This window comes from Dipteris shenzhenensis, chromosome 19 (assembly GCF_047967505.1).
Source record: "Dipteris shenzhenensis isolate YYH24624 ecotype China chromosome 19, Dip_SZ_1.0, whole genome shotgun sequence".
NCBI lineage: Eukaryota > Viridiplantae > Streptophyta > Polypodiopsida > Gleicheniales > Dipteridaceae > Dipteris > Dipteris shenzhenensis.
Window position 1 is genome coordinate 13,483,248 of NC_141614.1, and position 19,438 is coordinate 13,502,685.

The 19,438-nt window shown below is 42.0% G+C and overlaps 1 protein-coding gene across 1 annotated transcript in view; it reads right to left on the reverse strand.

The window, feature by feature from the left end:
• LOC147890113 (tetraspanin-8-like) overlaps positions 1-19,145 on the reverse strand; it is a 32,390-nt gene extending 13,245 nt beyond the window's left edge. Inside the window, exons 1-3 of the mRNA XM_087390211.1 lie at positions 18,639-19,145; positions 18,149-18,466; positions 17,572-17,659 (exon numbers count right to left, since the gene is read on the reverse strand). Coding sequence (XP_087246337.1) covers positions 17,572-17,659; positions 18,149-18,466; positions 18,639-19,145 — 913 coding nt within the window. The remainder of the gene's footprint in view (positions 1-17,571; positions 17,660-18,148; positions 18,467-18,638) is intronic.
• Positions 19,146-19,438: the final 293 nt, after the last annotated feature.

Genomic DNA, 19,438 nt, shown 5'->3' on the forward strand with positions numbered 1-19,438 from the left:
TTGATTCCAAATTCTTTGCTGAGAGGAGATGGGCTACAATCTTTGGGTATCTACCTCCTATGCCAATTCATTTCTACTCATGTTTGTTCTATGGAATCTGTGTGATCCAATTATACAATTGAGCCAATACATACCTGAAAAGGTTTTTGTATTTTGTTATGGATGCAGCTCCAGAAATGGCTTCTACCGTTGTTCCAAATCTTGGGGAGTCGGGTTTCCATGGGCGACAAAGCCTTCGGGCAATGAAGCGAGCTGCTAGGTTGGAGGGCTCTGCAATTTCTGACATTGTGTTGTCATCTTTTCCTGAGCCAGATAGCCTTCATGTGATAAATCAAGTTTTGGCAAGGGCCGAGACTTCAACCCATGGAGCAAATTAGGGTCCCAAGTTGCCTTCAAAGCATTTTAAGTCTAGCCGCGAACGTCGCACTGCTAATATAATGAAACGACTTACAAGGGGGAAAGCTTCAACCCATGCAACTGAGCATTCAAGTCATTACAATCTTTTAAAGTCCATTCAAGCCATGTGCAAGAATAATAAGGATGCATGTGCCATGAACACACAATATTTGGGGTCTTTGTGGGTAGAAATCCATTCAGATGGTGCTGCAGTAATAGCGCAGGGCATGGCAGAATTCCCTGGAACTCTCATTGCAAGGATTTCTCAAATTGAGAATAGCGTTAAGGAATCTAATCAATGGATGCAGCAGATTTTGGGGAGAGGTGGAGAAGGGGCAGTTGTATGTGAGAATGGGTGTAGACTACAAGTTGATAAGCTGAAAGAACAAGTTCAGCTACTGTACAATGAGGTGTCAATGTTCAAAGTTGGTTTAAATAGGCTAACTGCTTTGATGACCAGGATGAGCCGTAAACTAGAGCAGGTCGCAACCCGTGACAATTAAGAGACTCCTAAGACTTTTATGTCACTTTTTTGTACTGGAATCCCAAATGCTTCTATGGGATTCATGTACTTGGGTTGCCCTTATGTTATTTGGCAAGACAAGTTTGACTCCTGAGACTTTTATGTCACTTTTTGTACTAGAATCCCAAATGCTTCTATGGGATTCATGTAGTTGGGTTGCCCTTATGTTATTTGGCAAGACAAGTTTTTTGTAAATGATTATATTTACTTTCTTTTGACATATATATGGCAATGGAAGCTAATTTAATTCAATATTTGAATTGCCTATTGTTCCTTCCCATTTTTGTTTTATTTAAGATATACTCAAATATTTGTAATTTCTTTGCATCATGTATTTGCATAAATGATGATGCAATGCTTATACTTTTTTTGAGATGGTCAACTTTGAGTTTTTTCAGATATGTTAGCTTTGGTTTTTATGTTTCAAATGATGGTTGCACATATGGTATTGTATTTTGCTCACATGTTGAAAAAATATGAGCATTACTCTTACCAAAGATAATGGGTTCAATGCATCGATGGTCCGCTCTCAATTTTAGATAGATGGGAAAGGGATGGCTTTGTCATGGTTAGGGATGATGCATAAGTTATTTGATTAATCTATTTTTGCCTTTGAGGAATAGATATTTATGTAGTTGGTTGAGTGGATACAGAAGATGGCAAGACAAATAGAAGAGAGGCTACATTCAATACGTTCTCGTAGGAGAAGATTGTTGGATTCAACGCGGGCAGCCCGTCGTGCTTATGCTATACGAAGAACAAGGTCTAAAACACAAGGTGCTAGAAGCATGAGGGTGGCTGTGGAATCTATGGGTGTAGAAGTAGGAGTTTGCAGTCAACACAATCAGATACATGGATGCAATAATGTAGCATGCATTGTGGCTGAAAATACAATGGACCTCAATACTTCAGTAATAGTAGGTAGAGTGCATCAACATGCTTCAGTGATAGGTACACCTACTCAAATGGATTCAACGTGGGCGGCCCGTCGTAGTTATGCTATACAAAGAACAAGGTCGAAAACACAAGGAGTTAGAAGCGTGAGGGTGGCTGTGGAATCTATGGATGTAGAAGACGGCCTTCGCAGACAACAGGACCAAATGTATGGGCACAGTAATGTAGCGTGCATTGCTGAAAATACAATGGACGTCAATACTTTACCAACTGTAGATAATGAGCATGAACATGCTCCAGTAATAGGTACAAGTACTCAAATGGATTCAACGCGGGCAGCCTGTCGCATTTATGCTATACAAAGAACAAGGTCGAGAACACAAGTTGCTAGAAGTGTGAGGGGGGCAATGGAATCTATGGATGTAGAAGTTGGCCTACGCAGAAAACAGAATCAAATGCATGGGCACAGTAATGTAGCATGCACTGCTGAAAATAGAATGGACCTCCATACTGCACCAATAGTATGTAATGAGCATGAACATGCTCCAGTAGTATGTACAACTACTCAAATGGATGCAACCAGGGATGCTACTCATTTAAGAGCCCGAAGGCGTGTTGTTCACAGCAGGGCTGTGATTTTGGGTGCAGGGGGGAGCCTCTCTATCTTGCATACTTTTTCGTTAAGGGAAAATGTAGAGCATCCATCTTTGTATCCACTGGTCTTCAATGCTCCTTCTGTTCATGCACTCGGATCCATGGATCATACATGTAGCTTTTGCCAGGCTCAACTGTGGAAACAAGAGACGCGAATGCATATGCATCAAGTTGTGGGCAAGCACTGTTGCAAAGTTGGTCATGTGTCATTGTTGCCGTTAGAAGAACCACCAGAGATTTTGAGAGTTCTATTGCACGGACATGATGCTAGAAGCAGACTATTTAAGAAAAACATTAGGGCTTATAATAGTGCCATGGCATTTGTTTCATTGGGAGCCCATGTTGATCAAATGTTCCGTGGGAATGGGGGTATACAAAACTTTCGAGTCCATGGTAGTGTGTATCATCAGGTTGGAAATTTGTTGCCGGATGAGGCTAGGCAAGAGATGCCACGTTTTGCACAGTTGTACGTGTATGATACTAATCATGAACTAGAACACCGTTTACATGGGATGCCTGGTTTAGATCCAGGCATTTTGGAGTTGTTGCAGAGGATGATGCACGAGTGCAATCCATATGCCAGTGCATTGATGGCTATTGGGCAAGGGCTAAGAACAAATCCACATACAAACCTGAGGATGGTTATTTGTGAGAGCCGCTCCACCTCAAGGCAGTACTTGGCTCCTATGGCTAGCGAGGTTGCTGCAATCATGCCAGGACAAGGGGATGACTTTGATATTGGAAATTGGGACATTCAGATTTTTAGCCGCAATGGGTTTGTGCGTAGAATATCTAATTTGCACCGATCATACATGCCTCTCATGTATGTTCTTTTGTTCCCTCGGGGAGAAGATGGTTGGCATCCATATATCCCATATAGTGATGTTCCTAATCACACACCATTGCACGAGATACGTGGACAGAGTTGTGTCACCCAAAGACAATACTACGCATATCTTTTGCAAGTGAGATATGGTACAAATGCATGTCTTTTGCGTGGGGGTAGATTGCTGCAGCAATACATGATTGATGCCTACAGTAGCATGGAAGAGTCTAGGTTGGTGTGGATACGAAACAACCAAGCTTCCCTACACGCTGAAGTCTATCAAGGGTTGATGGACATGGTGAATACAGCTGATGGGACACATACTGTGCTTGGCAATGCTGCAGGGCGTAGGGTGGTGTTGCCTTCTTCTTTTACGGGAGGGCCTCGGTATATGTGCCAGCTATACCAAGATGCTATGGCAATTGTCAGAAAAAGGGGCAAACCGAATTTATTCATAACATTCACCTGTAATCCCAAATGGCCTGAAATATCTATAGCATTGTTGCCGAGGCAAACTGCACAAGACCGTCCAGATTTGACAGCCCGTGTGTTTTTCCAAAAGCATAAGGACATGATGCAGTCAATTACAAAACATAATTTGTTTGGGAAGGTGGCTGGATATGTGAGTGTCATTGTTGAAATATGCTCCACAATCACTGCAGTTAAGTATTTGTATAAATATGTGTACAAAGGTCATGACAGAGCCATTATCAAGATGCAGCTAAATAATGCAGGAGAGCAAGGGCATTTGCACAACATAGTTGATGGTGGCATTGATGAGATTAGTAGTTACTTAGATGCACGTTACGTGTCAGCATCAGAAGCATGTTGGTGGATTTATGAGTATGCCACGCACGATGAAAAACCCGATGTGCAAAGATTGCAAGTTCATCTTCCGATGCGCAATAACGTCATCTTTCGAGATGATGATGATTTGCAAAATGTTGTAGGCAGGGAACAAAATCAAAAGACCACCCTCACAGAATGGTTCACTTATAATCAGTTGCAATATGATGCAAGCAACTTGCTATATGGTGACTTGCCAGACAAGTTGGTTTGGAACAAAACCAGTAAGCGGTGGACTAGAAGACAAAAGGGGAATACCATAGGTCGGATGTACAATATTTCCCCCTCAGCTGGTGAGCTCTACTTCATGCGTATGCTTCTTAATGTGTGCATGGGATGCAAGTCCTTTGATGACCTACGTACTTTTGACAGCCAAGTGTACCCTACTTTCAAGGCAGCATGCATAGCACGGGGATTGTTGGAGAGTGATGATGAATGGTTTGTGTGTATGCAAGAGGCTGTGTTTTATCAAAATAGTGCACAATTGAGACACCTATTTGTCACAATATTGGTTTTTTATGAGCCAACGTCTCCTCAACTTTTGTGGGAAAAATTTTCCCTTGAGCTTTTGGATGATTTTTTTAATATATTGGAATCAAGTATGGGGAATTTAATTGGTCGTCGTGAACTAGCAATAAAGAAGGCTATATTGCACTTAGAGCACATTCTTCAACAACATGGGCGAAGGTTGGCTGAGTTTGACGGAATGCCTGTTGTAGATAGAACATCTTTGTCAGAAGCTGGAAATGGCTTATTGCAAGAAGAAAGAATGTTTGATTGTGTGAAAGAAGCACAGACTGCCCAACAAATGGAAATGTCCTTGAATCACTGTCAACGTGCTGCATTCGATCGGATTTTGGCAAGGGTTTATGGAGATGGTGGTGGGGTCTTTTTTGTCGATGGTATAGGAGGGTCTGGAAGGACCTTTCTCTACAATTGCTTGCTCTCTCGATTGCGTGGGGAGGGGCTCATCGCTTTGGCATGTGCATCTTCTGGGATTGCCGCATTGCTACTAGCCAATGGACGCATGGCACACTCACGATTCAAGATACCGTTGGAGCTGGATGGTACTAGCAGTTGCAATATTAAGGTTAATAGTCAGCTCGCAGATGTTTTGAAGATGGCTAGGCTGATAATATGGGATGAGGCACCCATGACTCACCGGTTTGCTTTCGAGGCACTAGACAGAACTTTGCGAGATATCATGTCCAATGAGCAACTTTTTGGTGGGAAGGTGGTATTGTTGGGGGGGGATTTTAGGCAAGTCTTGCCAGTTCTTCCAAAGGCAGGATGAGAGGACATTGTCAATGCTACCTTATGCCACTCAAGGATTTGGGGTCGCACTACAGTCTTGAAGTTAACGCAGAATATGCGGGTCCTTCGGAATGGTGATAATTGTGCTGAGCAAGAGTTCATGCAATGGGTTCTGGACATTGGCAATGGGATAAATAGATGTACAAAAGAAGATACTATTGTGATTCCATCGCATATGCTTTTAGACACAAAGTCCATGGAAGGCCTCATTAGATGGGTGTATCGAGGGCTTGCAACTATTTTGGACTATGCACCATACTTTCGAGAGCGTGCTATTCTTGCACCTCGAAACATCGAGGTTGATGCAATTAATGCTACGGCATTGAAGGCAATGCCCGGTGAGGAAAGGGAGTACCTAAGTGCAGACTCAGTGGACAACTTAGGGGGAGATTCCTTTTTGTTTGCAGTCGAGTATTTGAACAGTCTTGATCTTGGTGGTGGATATCCCCCGCATCGGTTGGTTTTGAAAAGAAATGCTCCTATAATTTTGTTGCATAATTTGAATCCTCGCCAGGGTTTGTGCAATGGGACACGGTTGATATGCAAAGAGTTTCACACAAAAGTGTTAGAAGCTGAAATCATTACTGGTAACAATGCTGGTGATAGAACGTTTATTCCAAGGATAACATTCATTCCGACCAATGTTAAACTTCCATTCAACATGAGGAGACGGCAATTTCCTATCCGATTGGCATTTGGCATGACAATCAATAAGTCACAGGGCCAAACATTGTCAGATTTGGGGCTGTACTTGGCGACACCGGTATTCAGTCATGGCCAATTATATGTGGCATTTTCACGTATCCGAGCATCAAACGCTGTTAAGGTTTTCATTTCGCAGAGTGCGTCTGATGCCAGGAGCTAGGAGATGGATAATACTTCTACCACAAATGTTGTGTACAAGGAAGTTTTGCAATTGGCAACAGCAAGAGCCTAGGAGTATGACATTGCTCTTTCAAGCCCTCCTCAGACTTTCTTGGGTGGAAAATCTTCATTTCGGTAATCTTTGTATAGCTTTTTTTAAGTTCTTTCAGTATTCCAACTATCATAGGTCTTTGGGAATGTTGGCTATTTATACAAAGATGAAGTGAGACGTAATATTTCATGACTTTGTCCTTGATAATGTTTGGATTTCATTTTTAATTTGAGTTATGGTTTTGCAATACACTACAGGCTATTTTCTCTTCAAAGCCTATTGTTTTTTTCTAGTATATGTAGATTGACACGTGCATTCTTTTTTAGCAATGTGATAGGATGTCTAGGTAGTTCACATTTGTCACCGAAACAAGAGCACAGGTGCAAGGTACATAGTTGCTTGACAACCACGTTTTATGTTGACACGTTTAATAGTATAGTCACTCACTTTTAGAAAATTGTAGATCCTGCGAGCTGGGGATCTCTATAGAGCGCACAACTGTTGTTGGATTTGCTTGAGCTGGAGAGCTACCTTGGGTAAGAACTGTGTGCATTGTTTAATGCTTTATTTTTGTTAAAACAAAAGTCTTTTTGGATTATATTTGAGTGGGAAAACATGCTATTGTTTGTCTTTTAGGACTGTTCCTGATTCAGGGTTTCTAATGAATCTCCATGTCCACAATCCTTTGGATGGACGAGTCCATTTGGGATATTACGCTGTCCTGGCTTGCCGGCTTCATAGGGATGATGGACCACAGACCATCACTGTTCGTTGGCTGGGATACTATAAATGTGTGTGGACACGAATTTTCTATCGAGGGCAAAATGGGGACTACACGTACACCTTTGCCAGCATTGTTGACAGCCCTTTGCGTCTGAGTAAGTACTCTAAAGAATGAGTTGGGTTTTACCAACATACATGTATAAAAGTTTTATGGCTCAATAATTATAGTTTCTAAGTTGTCTTTCTATGTGATGCTGGTCCAGATACGATTGTTGGTACTCCATTGTATGTTCGTAGCCATGGTGGACGCGGCGAACGTGGTGGACGTAGACTAAATGGCCGTCGCAAGCTTTTCCCTGCAGTACATGGCCGCAGACTTTTCCCTTAGGGATGTTTGTGTGTGTATTGTAGATTTTGTATGTTCAGTTATGACTTTATTTTGCGGCTGTGTATTTGGATATATCAGTCAGTTCTTTGATGTAGCTATTGCATGTTCAGACATGTGACTGCACTTTTGGATGTGATATTTTTTGAAGTACTCTATCATAGAGAAATTTTTTATTGGACATGGCAAATGTGGAGTACATGGCTGGCACAGGCTTTTCCCTATAGTACATGGCCACAGACTTTTCCCTTTAGGGATGTTTGTGTGTCTATTGTACATTTTGTATATTCAGTTATGACTTTGTATGCGGATGTGTATTTGGACATATCAATTAATGCTACGGCATTGAAGGCAATGCCCGGTGAGGAAAGGGAGTACCTAAGTGCAGACTCAGTGGACAACTTAGGGGGAGATTCCTTTTTGTTTGCAGTCGAGTATTTGAACAGTCTTGATCTTGGTGGTGGATATCCCCTGCATCGGTTGGTTTTGAAAAGAAATGCTCCTATAATTTTGTTGCGTAATTTGAATCCTTGCCTGGGTTTGTGCAATGGGACACGGTTGATATGCAAAGAGTTTCACACAAAAGTGTTAGAAGCTGAAATCATTACTGGTAACAATGCTGGTGATAGAACATTTATTCCAAGGATAACATTCATTCCGACCAACGTTAAACTTCCATTCAACATGAGGAGACGGCAATTTCCTATCCGATTGGCATTTGGCATGACAATCAATAAGTCACAGGGCCAAACATTGTCAGATTTGGGGCTGTACTTGGCGACACCAGTATTCAGTCGTGGCCAATTATATGTGGCATTTTCACGTATCTGAGCATTAAACGTTGTTAAGGTTTTCATTTCGCAGAGTGCGTCTGATGCCAGGGGCGAGGATAATACTTCTAGCACAAATGTTGTGTACAAGGAAGTTTTGCAATTGGCAACAGCAAGAGCTTAGGAGGATGACATTGCTCTTTCAAGCCCTCCTCAGACTTTCTTGGGTGGAAAATCTTCATTTTGGTAATCTTTGTATAGCTTTTTTTAAGTTCTTTCAGTATTCCAACTATCATAGGTCTTTGGGAATGTTGGCTATTTATACAAAGATGAAGTGAGATGTAATATTTCATGACTTTGTCCTTGATAATGTTTGGATTTCATTTTTAATTTGAGTTATGGGTTTGCAATACACTACAGGCTATCTTCTCTTCAAAGCCTATTGTTTTTTTCCAGTATATGTAGATTGACACGTGCATTCTTTTTTAGCAATGTGATAGGATGTCTAGGCAGTTCACATTTGTCACCGAAACAAGAGCACAGGTGCAAGGTACATAGTTGCTTGACAACCACGTTTTATGTTGACACGTTTAATAGTATAGTCACTCACTTTTAGAAAATTGTAGATCCTGCGGACTGGGGATCTCTGGAGAGCGCACAACTATTGTTGGATTTGCTTGAGCTGGAGAGCTACCTTGGGTAAGAACTGTGTGCATTGTTTAATGCTTTATTTTTGTTAAAACAAAAGTCTTTTTGGATTATATTTGAGTGGGAAAACATGCTATTGTTTGTCTTTTAGGACTGTTCCTGATTCAGGGTTTCTAATGAATCTCCATGTCCACAATCCTTTGGATGGACGAGTCCATTTGGGATATTACGCTGTCCTGGCTTGCCAGCTTCATAGGGATGATGGACCACAGACCATCACTGTTCGTTGGCTGGGATACTATGAATGTGTGTGGACACGAATTTTCTATCGAGGGCAAAATGGGGACTACACGTAGACCTTTGCCAGCATTGTTGATAGCCCTTTGCGTCTGAGTAGGTACTCTAAAGAATGAGTTGGGTTTTACCAACACACATGTATAAAAGTTTTATGGTTCAATAATTATAGTTTCTAAGTTGTCTTTCTATGTGATGCTGGTCCAGATACGATTGTTGGTACTCCGTTGTATGTTCGTAGCCGTGGTGGACGCGGCGGACGTGGTGGACGTAGACTGAATGGCCGTCGCAGGCTTTTCCCTGCAGTACATGGCCGCAGACTTTTCCCTTAGGGATGTTTGTGTGTGTATTGTAGATTTTGTATGTTCAGTTATGACTTTATTTTGCGGCTATGTATTTGGATATATCAGTCAGTTCTTTGATGTAGCTATTGCATGTTCAGACATGTGACTGCACTTTTGGATGTGATATTTTGAAGTACTCTGTCTTACAGAATTTTTTTTTTGGACGTGGCGGATGTGGAGTACATGGCTGACGCAAGCTTTTCCCTATAGTACATGGCCACAGACTTTTCCCTTTAGGGATGTTTGTGTGTCTATTGTAGATTTTGTATGTTCAGTTATGACATTGTATGCGGATGTGTATTTGGACATATCAATGAGTTCTCTGATTTCACTTTCGGATGTAATATTTTGAAGTACTATGTCGTAGACATTTTTTTTGGTTAGAATATGTTGCTGGTTTCAGACATTTTAGCATCTTGAGACCCGGCGGAGCGGGTCGCTAGCCCGTCGTAGACGGGTCAGGTTACTCGTCAATTGTTCAATCTTCTTCAATCGTTATCATCCTAGAATGCTGACACGTGGCAACTCCTCTCTCCTCAATCCTCCATTTCCCCCCCCCTTGTACATGGTTAATAGGTTAAAGATGTGTGTGAGATACATTTACTAATCATTTGTGTGTGTACATACATACATACATAGCTCCTCCTAGTGCCCTAAGTGCCTTGAAATGGAATGTCTTCGATTGCTACTGTAGTCTGTCTTTCCAATTCTATGCATGTTCCTCCTTGTCCAAGCTAGTGAATAGTTCTGACATTTGGAGCGTTTGGCTAGCTTGATGATGGAGAATGACAGAGGGTGATGAGGAATGGTGATATTGTTGATACAATTGGTGCCCATGTAGCCATCTTGATGATTCTATAATACTTGTTGGGGGTTGTTCCAATGGTATCTCCATCACTTGGGTACAGTAGTCATATTGTTGATCTGGCACTAGCTCCCCTTGTGGCTCATGGACTGGCATGGCATTGATGGCGGTGCTAGTGCTGATGTAGCCTCAGGATCTAGCTATTACTATTGTTGGAGATATACTGGTTGTAGTTGTGTGCCAAGTTGTAGCATCTCGTGGGGCAATTCCTCAATTTCGACCTCTAGAATAGGCATTTCTTTCGAGGTATCCGCATTTGCCAATGTGATAGTAGGAGAAGTTGGTGTTGGCTCCCATGCTGTGGTGAGAAGGGAATGTCCAACTCCTCAATAGGTTTTGGTGACTAGGGTAGAGTCATTTCTTGTTCCTGTAGCTCTTTAATGATGATGACAGCCAATAAGTGTGAAATTTCACATTTTGGCCTGATGAACCATCTAGTTTTTTTGTGAAGAAGATGACTGTGCTGGATCGAGTCTAGCTTTAGCTTCCTACTTAGCAAAACAAATGTGTAGAGTGGAAGGGATTGATTCTTGCCGCACTTAACCCCTAGGATTGTAAATAGGAATTGTGATGCTTCCTTGAGGTAAGGGTTAATGATGGTGTGAAGTAATATCCCGTCCTTATCGAATTTCGTGCCCTTGGCGAGGAGAGGTTGCACTTCAAGAAATTTAGCATCGGCAGGCTTGTAGGGTATTTTGCACCTTGTGTTGGGAGTGAGAAGGCCCTTTGAATGACTGTACTATTGAGGATAATGTTGAGTGGGCTCTGTTGTATAGTGATGGTGCCGTACTTGCCAACTTGTGCATCGCTGGAGTGGTAATAATGGAGAAAATCCCTGATGTATGTGGTCATTGTAGGACTATCCTCCAGGGATTTTAGGCTCTCATACAAATTGCCCAGACCCCTTTGCTCTAAGAAAGATGTTTTTGCATTGGAAAGAGCATAAGTCAATGTAGGTGGCGACACAAGTTCCAATGACCGGGCCCCGTCAATGGTTGTGTAGGCCAGTGATGACTGTGGTGGCATTTGTTCTTTTTGGGTTTCCATGTCATGCACAAAATCCTCCTCAGATCTATCGCTCTAAACCACAAATGCATGTGGTCACCGTGGTTGAGAGGAGGTAGATGGCTATGAATTCTGGAGGGGATCTTGTTGGCTGAGGTGGTGTTCTATTTCTTCGCATCCTCTCTAGTGGTGGCATTGTTTCTGAACCTACATCCATGTGCATATGATGTACCATTGATCATTAGATTAGTTGGCATGCAGGTATGACATTTAAGTGTTTGTGAGAGATATTATTTTTATACATGCTTTGACAGTGTGGAATGAAAGTGTGTGGCACAATTATTCATGCAATCAACTATGTGTCTAAGTGAAAGTGTGTGAGTGCATGTGACCTAGTAACTAGTAGGGACTAGCTATATGCTTTTTTGTTGTTACTGGGATTTCATAGGGCAGCTAGGAATCAGGCATCACTTCTGAGCCCTAGGTTGAAATTGATTGATACTACCTATATGTGTGAAGACGTACATATGCAAGTGAGTGCTTGTGATACAATCTAATCCTAACTAAGAAAGACTTGGGTTTCCCAAATCTTCATTTTTGTCAGGGATGGCTTGCGTGTTGAAGTAGTAGCATTTCAGTCGGCTCCCATTTATGATTGTATTTAATTGGACTCCATCCAATGTGTCTAGCAGCACAGCTCTGATGGGATTCGTTTTTCTTACTAGCTAGGGTCCTTGACCTAGATAGTTGAGTTTTCCCTTGTGTACTTTGGAATTGTATAACGAGACCCCTTGATGTCTTTAGCTTTAAAATTCCTGTCAAACCGTGGCTTTCTTTTGGGTTTTTCTATTGTCATGGCATGGTAGGCAACTAATCTTGGCTTTGTATGCTTCTCCAATTGATAGAGTCCTTCTTTCAAGGATGCATGATCTCCCAAGCATTCCTGTACTGCTATGCGTAGGCTTGGTATTATAAGTTCTAGTGGGACCACAACTTCAAGGCTGTACACCAATTGAAAAGGTGTATCTCTATGCTGACCTTGAGTGTGGTTTGGTATGCCCATAAGCCTACATTTAGTTTCACTACCCAATTCGAACACTATGGTTCTACTACCTTGGTGAGGAAAATGCATAATATTTTGTTGGTGGATTCGGCCTGTCCATTCCCTTGGGGGTAGTAGGGTGTGCTTTTTCTATGGATTACCATAAAGCCAAACAAGAGTTCTTGGATTACCCCATTGAAAAAATGTGTGCCCCTATCTAACACAATTTTAATGGGGCATTCTAATCGGGAGATCACATTCTCGTATAAGAATCTTGCTATGCTTTTAGCATCTGCCTTTTTGACTACAGCCCATTTGGTAAAGTAATCAGTGGCCACAATGATGTAGTGTACCTGTGTTCCCTTTGCTGTTGCTGGGATGAATGGGACCTACATAATCAATCCCCCATTTTTCAGATAGTTTTTGTGCAACAACTGTTGTTAGGGGATTGAAGTCTTTGTTTTGGGGTTTAGTGGTGCGTTGGCATACATCACAACCTTTGACATATTCATAAGCATTTGCCCAAAGTGTTGACCACTAATAGCCTGCGAGGAGGACTTTTCTTGCTTTTTCTTCCCCTTGGAAGTGTCCTCCTGCAATGCCTTCATGGACTTCACTCAAGATTGGCATGATCTCATGAGGCATTACACCTCTTCTTAAAACTTGGTCCTTGCCCAGCTTGTACAATTGTCCTGCAAAATGAGTTGATAGGGTGCAGCTTTTAAAATTAGTTTTTAGGCATCCATTGCTTTCATTTCAGGGGGTGGTCTTCCTACCAATAAGTACCCAATAATATCTCCACACCAATCTGGAATAGCATCTATTTGAGATAGTGTGACATCTGGAAAGTCATCTTCTACTCCAATGGCTTCTTCTTGCGCCTTTACACGAGACATGTGATCGGCAATGTAGTGTTAGGGTGAATGGAATTTGAGAAGTAGAATGGGCTTCAAGAGGTCACTGGAGCACTTCCAGGGACAATGCAGCTTCCTACTCCTCAGCTTCTTCTTCTATGGGCTATTCATTGTAGATGTTGGACTCATCTACAAAAATAAGAGGATCGAAAAGGGCAGGGGTAGGGTCAGGGCTTGAGGTCAAGGCCTCCTCTTCCATTTGCCCCTCCTAGAGAAGGAAAATAAAGGTCACTTTCCAGGATAGGAACCTATTTCCTATGTTTTTGATAAACACATGCTAGGAGGTCATCAGTGTCCACCTCCCTAAACCCTAGGGGTGTGAGTTGGGCTCAAAAGTGATCTAAATGCTTCATGAACCTGGGTTCTTGATTGAACAAGTACTTCAAATAATCAATTGGGACCCATCTTTTTGTTGATATGCAAAACTCGCGATGTAGTCTTGCATGTACTTGATGAGGTCTTCAAAATTGTATCGGGCTCCCAAGTAGGTGCCTAGGACATCTATGCTCTTATCAAAGATTGGAAATAACTCCTCCTCTCTATCAATTAATGGAGTACAGGAGATGAGATCGTGGAAGGCAGACCTAGCAGAATCCATGGTAGTTTGGTAGTTAGGAGAACTATGGCTATGATAGTGAAACTTTGAAACTAAAGTAACTTTATAATCTATATATACCCAAATGTTCTAAATATAAAAAATAAAAAGAATTATAATTTTTTTGGGAAAAACTTGACATTGACATGAAACAAAACCATTCAAAACATCAAAATTAATTGCACCACTATTAATTGGATAATGTCACCCCACATTGTTTACAATCTTCAATATTGCTGGAGGGATAAAAGTGGCACTATGCACGAGCTTCTCTGCACGCTTTCCCACCTTTTCACCATTTAAGGTAAAGTGAAAGGACTCAAACATGCGATCCTCCATGACCAATAGGTGTTCCCGCACATCCCTGAGAGTCCACTGTGACGTGAGAGTCACATTCTTGACATCTCCTAAATGAGAACCAATACATAAACTTACCCGTATATTATCATCGTTGTTAGAGTCAAGGGAGAGCCAATTACCACCTATTTTCTTCCAGTGCCCATATTGGAAAGCAAATATAACATTTGGCAGAAGATGTGGTACTTGACAACCACATTGTCCTTACATACATGGCATTGAAATAGATCACCCTTTTGTTCACCTAACTTGCTTCCCCAATTCACCCCAAGCAATTCCTCAAGGGCATTCTCATGTAGGCACTTGCATGACCACATGGTTTTTGTTTTGCGCATCTAGATATTCTGAAAACAAGAAGCAAAAATGTGCAGAGGCATAAACCAAGAAAACCTTACCCATTTAGAGCCAAATGTAAACTTCATGGCCATGCCCACATCCTTTGCAATCTTTTCCTTGTATGATTGCATTGTTCTTATGTCCACCATGCTACAATCCATGTCTTCAAGTTGTGGTGTTGCAATGCATTGAAGATGGCCATAGCCTGATGCCGCTCTTGGAGTAATGTACTTGGCATTATACCAATAGATATTTCTCTGTTTCAAAGCAGAGGACTTCTCTCCAGCATGCGTTTGCCTTCCTAAATCCTCATGAATGGCAATAAACTTACCTAAGAAGCACTCGATTAGTTCCCACTCCTCAAAGTCTGAAGGAAATACATCTGCTATGTACAAGTGCTATTTTAAAATACAATTTCAAACTTACTCATTTCACTAGTTCTATTTCAAAATACAATTTCAAGCTGACTCATTACACTTCAAAATCTTACACAAAATGCAGACTTACAATGCGATGGTATTGTCGACTGATTTCTTGATGGAGGAAGGTGCATGTCCTTCCCCATGTAGATGTGTTGCACCTTTGAAAGCAATCCTTTCTTCCCAAGCTTGAACTTCATGATGCGGCCCTTCCATTCATGCAAAAGATCACCTCTTTTGCTCTTGGTAAGCTTATGTGGACCCTTGGCAGATCCTCTCATGACTATCCAATCATTCAAGCTATAGGTCCAAAGCACCCATTCACCCAGTGCATTTTTGCTCCTGTGGGACACAAAGTACATGTATGGTCTCCTCACCATGCTTGTACAGAGGTCACAATAGCAATAGTCGACTAGAAAGTGCAGCTTGGAGGGAGACAGCAGCTCCAATAGAGGGAGAGAGAGGGACAAGGTATAAAGGGTGCAACTGAAGGTTGAGAGAAGCTCCAAGAGGTGCTATAGCTAGGAATCGAAGGGAGAAAGAGTAGAGGGGGATGAGCAGCTGCTCCAAGAGGTGTTATAGCTATGAATGGAGGGAGAAAGAGTAGAGGGGGATGAGCAGCCACTACAGGAGGTATTGTAGCTAGGAATGGAGGAAGAAAGAGCAGAGGGGGATGAGCAGCTGCTACTGTAGGAGGTGGTGTAGCTAGGAACAGAGAGAGAATGAGCAGTTGTTATAGGAGGTGCTGGAGAGGGAGAAACACAGTGGACCAGAGCAGGAGGGGGCAGAGAAGATGCAAATGAGTTCCCACGTTTGAAAAATGGAGGGAGAATGGTGCTGGACCAGAGAAGAGGAGGGGGCAGGCTTGTAATAGGCTGAGAGGGGGGAAATTTTCACCCAGAAGGGCCCACCACCTCATGAATGACTTGTAGGTTTGTTTGGGGAAAGTGCATATGGGAGAAGGGTCAAGCATGGGTTGAGGGGGGGGGGAGATGGTTTGAGTGGTCCCCAATGTAAGAGGAGTAGCCAATAGGGGCTGTTTGCAAGTCTACCCACCCTCCACCTCAACATGGCATTGCCCCACAAAAAGGAGCACTCCCATTGGTACACCTCAAATACCTCACTAATCCCTTGAAATTAGGAAACACTAATTGGGGGCCCTTTGGAGACCCCAATTCTCCCCTAATGCATCAAAATCCTTGGACCATCTAGGGCCAAAGCCACCCTCTTGCATTTTGTCTTGAGGATGAGATAGAAGAGTGGATTTAAAAAAATCACAAAACTCACATCCAATGTCTACAAAGCACCAACACTGAAAATGTCTTACGTGTCTTCCTTGGTCGTTAGGGGAGGGAACTCACAATCATCAACAGGTAGATTCCTCCAGCTTGGCTTCTGTCTTTTTAGTCCAAGATCCCATGCAAGTTTCGTATGTAGCATAGGTTCAAGATGAGAGAAGGTACAATGTAGATAGGAAATCCCATCAAGATCACCTTGATCACCATCCTCCATTGTCATATGATTTGGGGAATTTCTAATCCATTATTTGTCATTCATGCAAATAATCAATGTGATGCTTTAGTCTTATGCACATTTGATTTAATGTTTGTCTTCAATGATCTTTAGTAGTTAGAAAAACTTACTTCTAGCTAGACTCGGAGTTTTAGAATGTCCTTGTTGTGTTAAGGTCTTCAAAGTCATGCCTTGTCAACTGACATCAATGCTATTGAATATCGTATGCTTGCAGCACTACCGAATTCAATGGAGATGGATATCTTGATAGCTTCCTTTCTACTATAGAAATGGTTTAAGATAACTGTAATATAGAAAAGTTCACTTGCAATTATACTTGCAATATTTTGGAGAGATTTTGTCCTTATTGTTCTTATGTAGCATTTCCAGAATTGTAATTACTTTTTTGAAAATATATAAAACTATACTTAGCACATTGTCATTTCTTGGTTACATTTTTCATTCTACTTGCAACTGCTTGTTGTTTGATTTCCAATTCATGTACATAGACAATTGGTCTACGTAGCGGATATTTCTATGTAGTATTTTTGAATTTGCTAATAAGATTGCAGATCACAACAATCTTAGAAGTGAGAAAAGTTTCACATTTGTAGAATGTAGTAGATGCACTTAACATTATGTGATGGAAGGCTAGTAGCTTGAAACATTTCTACAAAACCTTTTGAATTCATCCATCCAAGTTAAATGCATGATTGGGTGTAGCCAATTGTGAAACTATTTTTGGGATAATTTTGAGGGCACGACGATGTGACACGCTAGTGGGTGATATTTTGAATTTGGGTCAGACTCATGATCTCACCAGAATTTTTATTGACGTAATGATTACCTTACAGGTGTAATCTGTACGGTATTCCCACCATTGCAGAACTAATATATGGGTGGCACAGTGTAAAGAGTTGTGAGCTTGATTCCAACGTATTTGCACCATCTTTTGCAATAGAGTCCATTGACTCAAATTGTAGCCACCTTCACCTGGCCTTGCATCTTCCTTCAAAACATCACTCTCAATATCCACCAAGCCATATAAGCACTTCACATTCTTGCCCCTTTCACATCCAACCTACCGATTGCAAACCAAATTGGCTTCATTGCTTCCAAGTTGTTACAGAGCTGTGCATGGTCGAGGGAAGGGGGGGGGGGGAATAAAAGAGCGAAATAGAGGGGTAGAAATAGAGAGAAGACTCCAAAATGTAGATGAGAACCCTCCTAGCTTAACTTGGATGGGAATCCTCCTAGCTTAACATAGATGAGAATCCTCCTAGGTTAATGTAGATGAGAATACAATGGTTGAGAATTTAAAAAATGGAGAAGAGGGGTGTGTGACAATATCGCATAGAACTTCAAGAATGGTACTAAGAAACTCGTTGTTCTTAAGGAGGATACAGCCGTAAGAATGGTGCTGAGAAACTCGTTGTTCTTAAAAGGTTTTGTAGTGAAACAACCGAGATTACAACAAAATGAGCACTTGATGTGACTTAATTTGGTACTTAACTATTGCAGTGGCTTATAAAGCATACGCGTCTTCTAATTTGGTCGGAGAGTCGGCTACCGTTTTCTCTCTTTGATGAAGAATCCCAGGATTTTTGAGCCTCTGTTTCTTTGCATTCTGAAAGACGCAGCAACCAATTGCGTAAATCAAGACGATGAAGGCCAGCACGATGATGTTGATCAAGGCGACTTTGTTCCAATCGCTCTTAAGGTTCGCAAGAAGACCAGCCTTGCATGTGCTGCAATCAAAACACAGTTGTGTCGGGTCGTTGCCCCAGCTGTTGCAGTCAGGGGTTGCAGTGGAATTCTCAGGATTGTCCCAAAAAGTGTCGTTCAAGTATGTGTATTGACAGAGCGCCGGTGGCTTGCAACAACCAAGCTGCATGAAGGATACTCTTTTTTGAGAACGAAAGGTGAAAAGAAGTAAAGCCCTTTAATGTTGGTTGATGGCAGCATGAATATCTGCATCCTCGTAAACCTATAATTATACACAAACATGGTACGCTCGCCTTCAAAAACAGATTCTTCAAGCAATCTATTTAAAGCCATACCTGCAATGGACTTAGATGCCTGTACAAAACCTTCGGCAAGAAGCTCGGCCGCTCCATTGGATTGGTAGCGCAGACATTTGCATCGACTAGGCAGCTCTTAATTTTTCTCCAGTTGTGTGCGTTCCGCAGGCGCCGAGTCAACCAACCAGAGTAGTCTGAAAGCTGGTACTGATTAAAAGTTGCGTCTGGGCTCCCCTGGGGTATGGCAGCCTCGTTGCTGGTCACCACAAGAGCAAAGGTTGTAAACGATAAAAGCAGCACTATGAGAAGGAACATCACAAATAAGTAGATCCATAGTAGCCATCGCACGGTCCAACACGAGCCCACAAATCCAGCCATGGACAAGAGCAGCATGAACAGTCCAATACAGATGATAGGCGTCTGCAGAAATCTAGTACATTCTGTATTGTGTTTAGAGGCGAGCCAGAATCCACTGGTAAGGACTGGGATTGCGAGAAGCATGGTGGAAAAATTTAAGATGGAAATGCAGCTCCTGCTACCGCCCATTTCGCGATGTACGGAAGATGCAGGAGTGGAACAGTAATACTCAGCAAATGCTTCTGGCGTAGGCTGGAATCAAGCAAGGCTGTCAAGGTCTAGCTTAGGGTGGTATCAATCAAAGCTATCAAGTTCTTGGCGTTTCCTTAGAGCAATTCTAATGCTTACTAAGACATGTACGCATGTGTGGCTTCTTCTCTGTGTAGCTGCGCATGAAATTATTAGCCAACAGAGCGAGGCAGCTGCGACTGAGTCAAGTGGTTGACAGTTTGTTGCAAGAGCTCCGAATCTCTAAAAAGCCT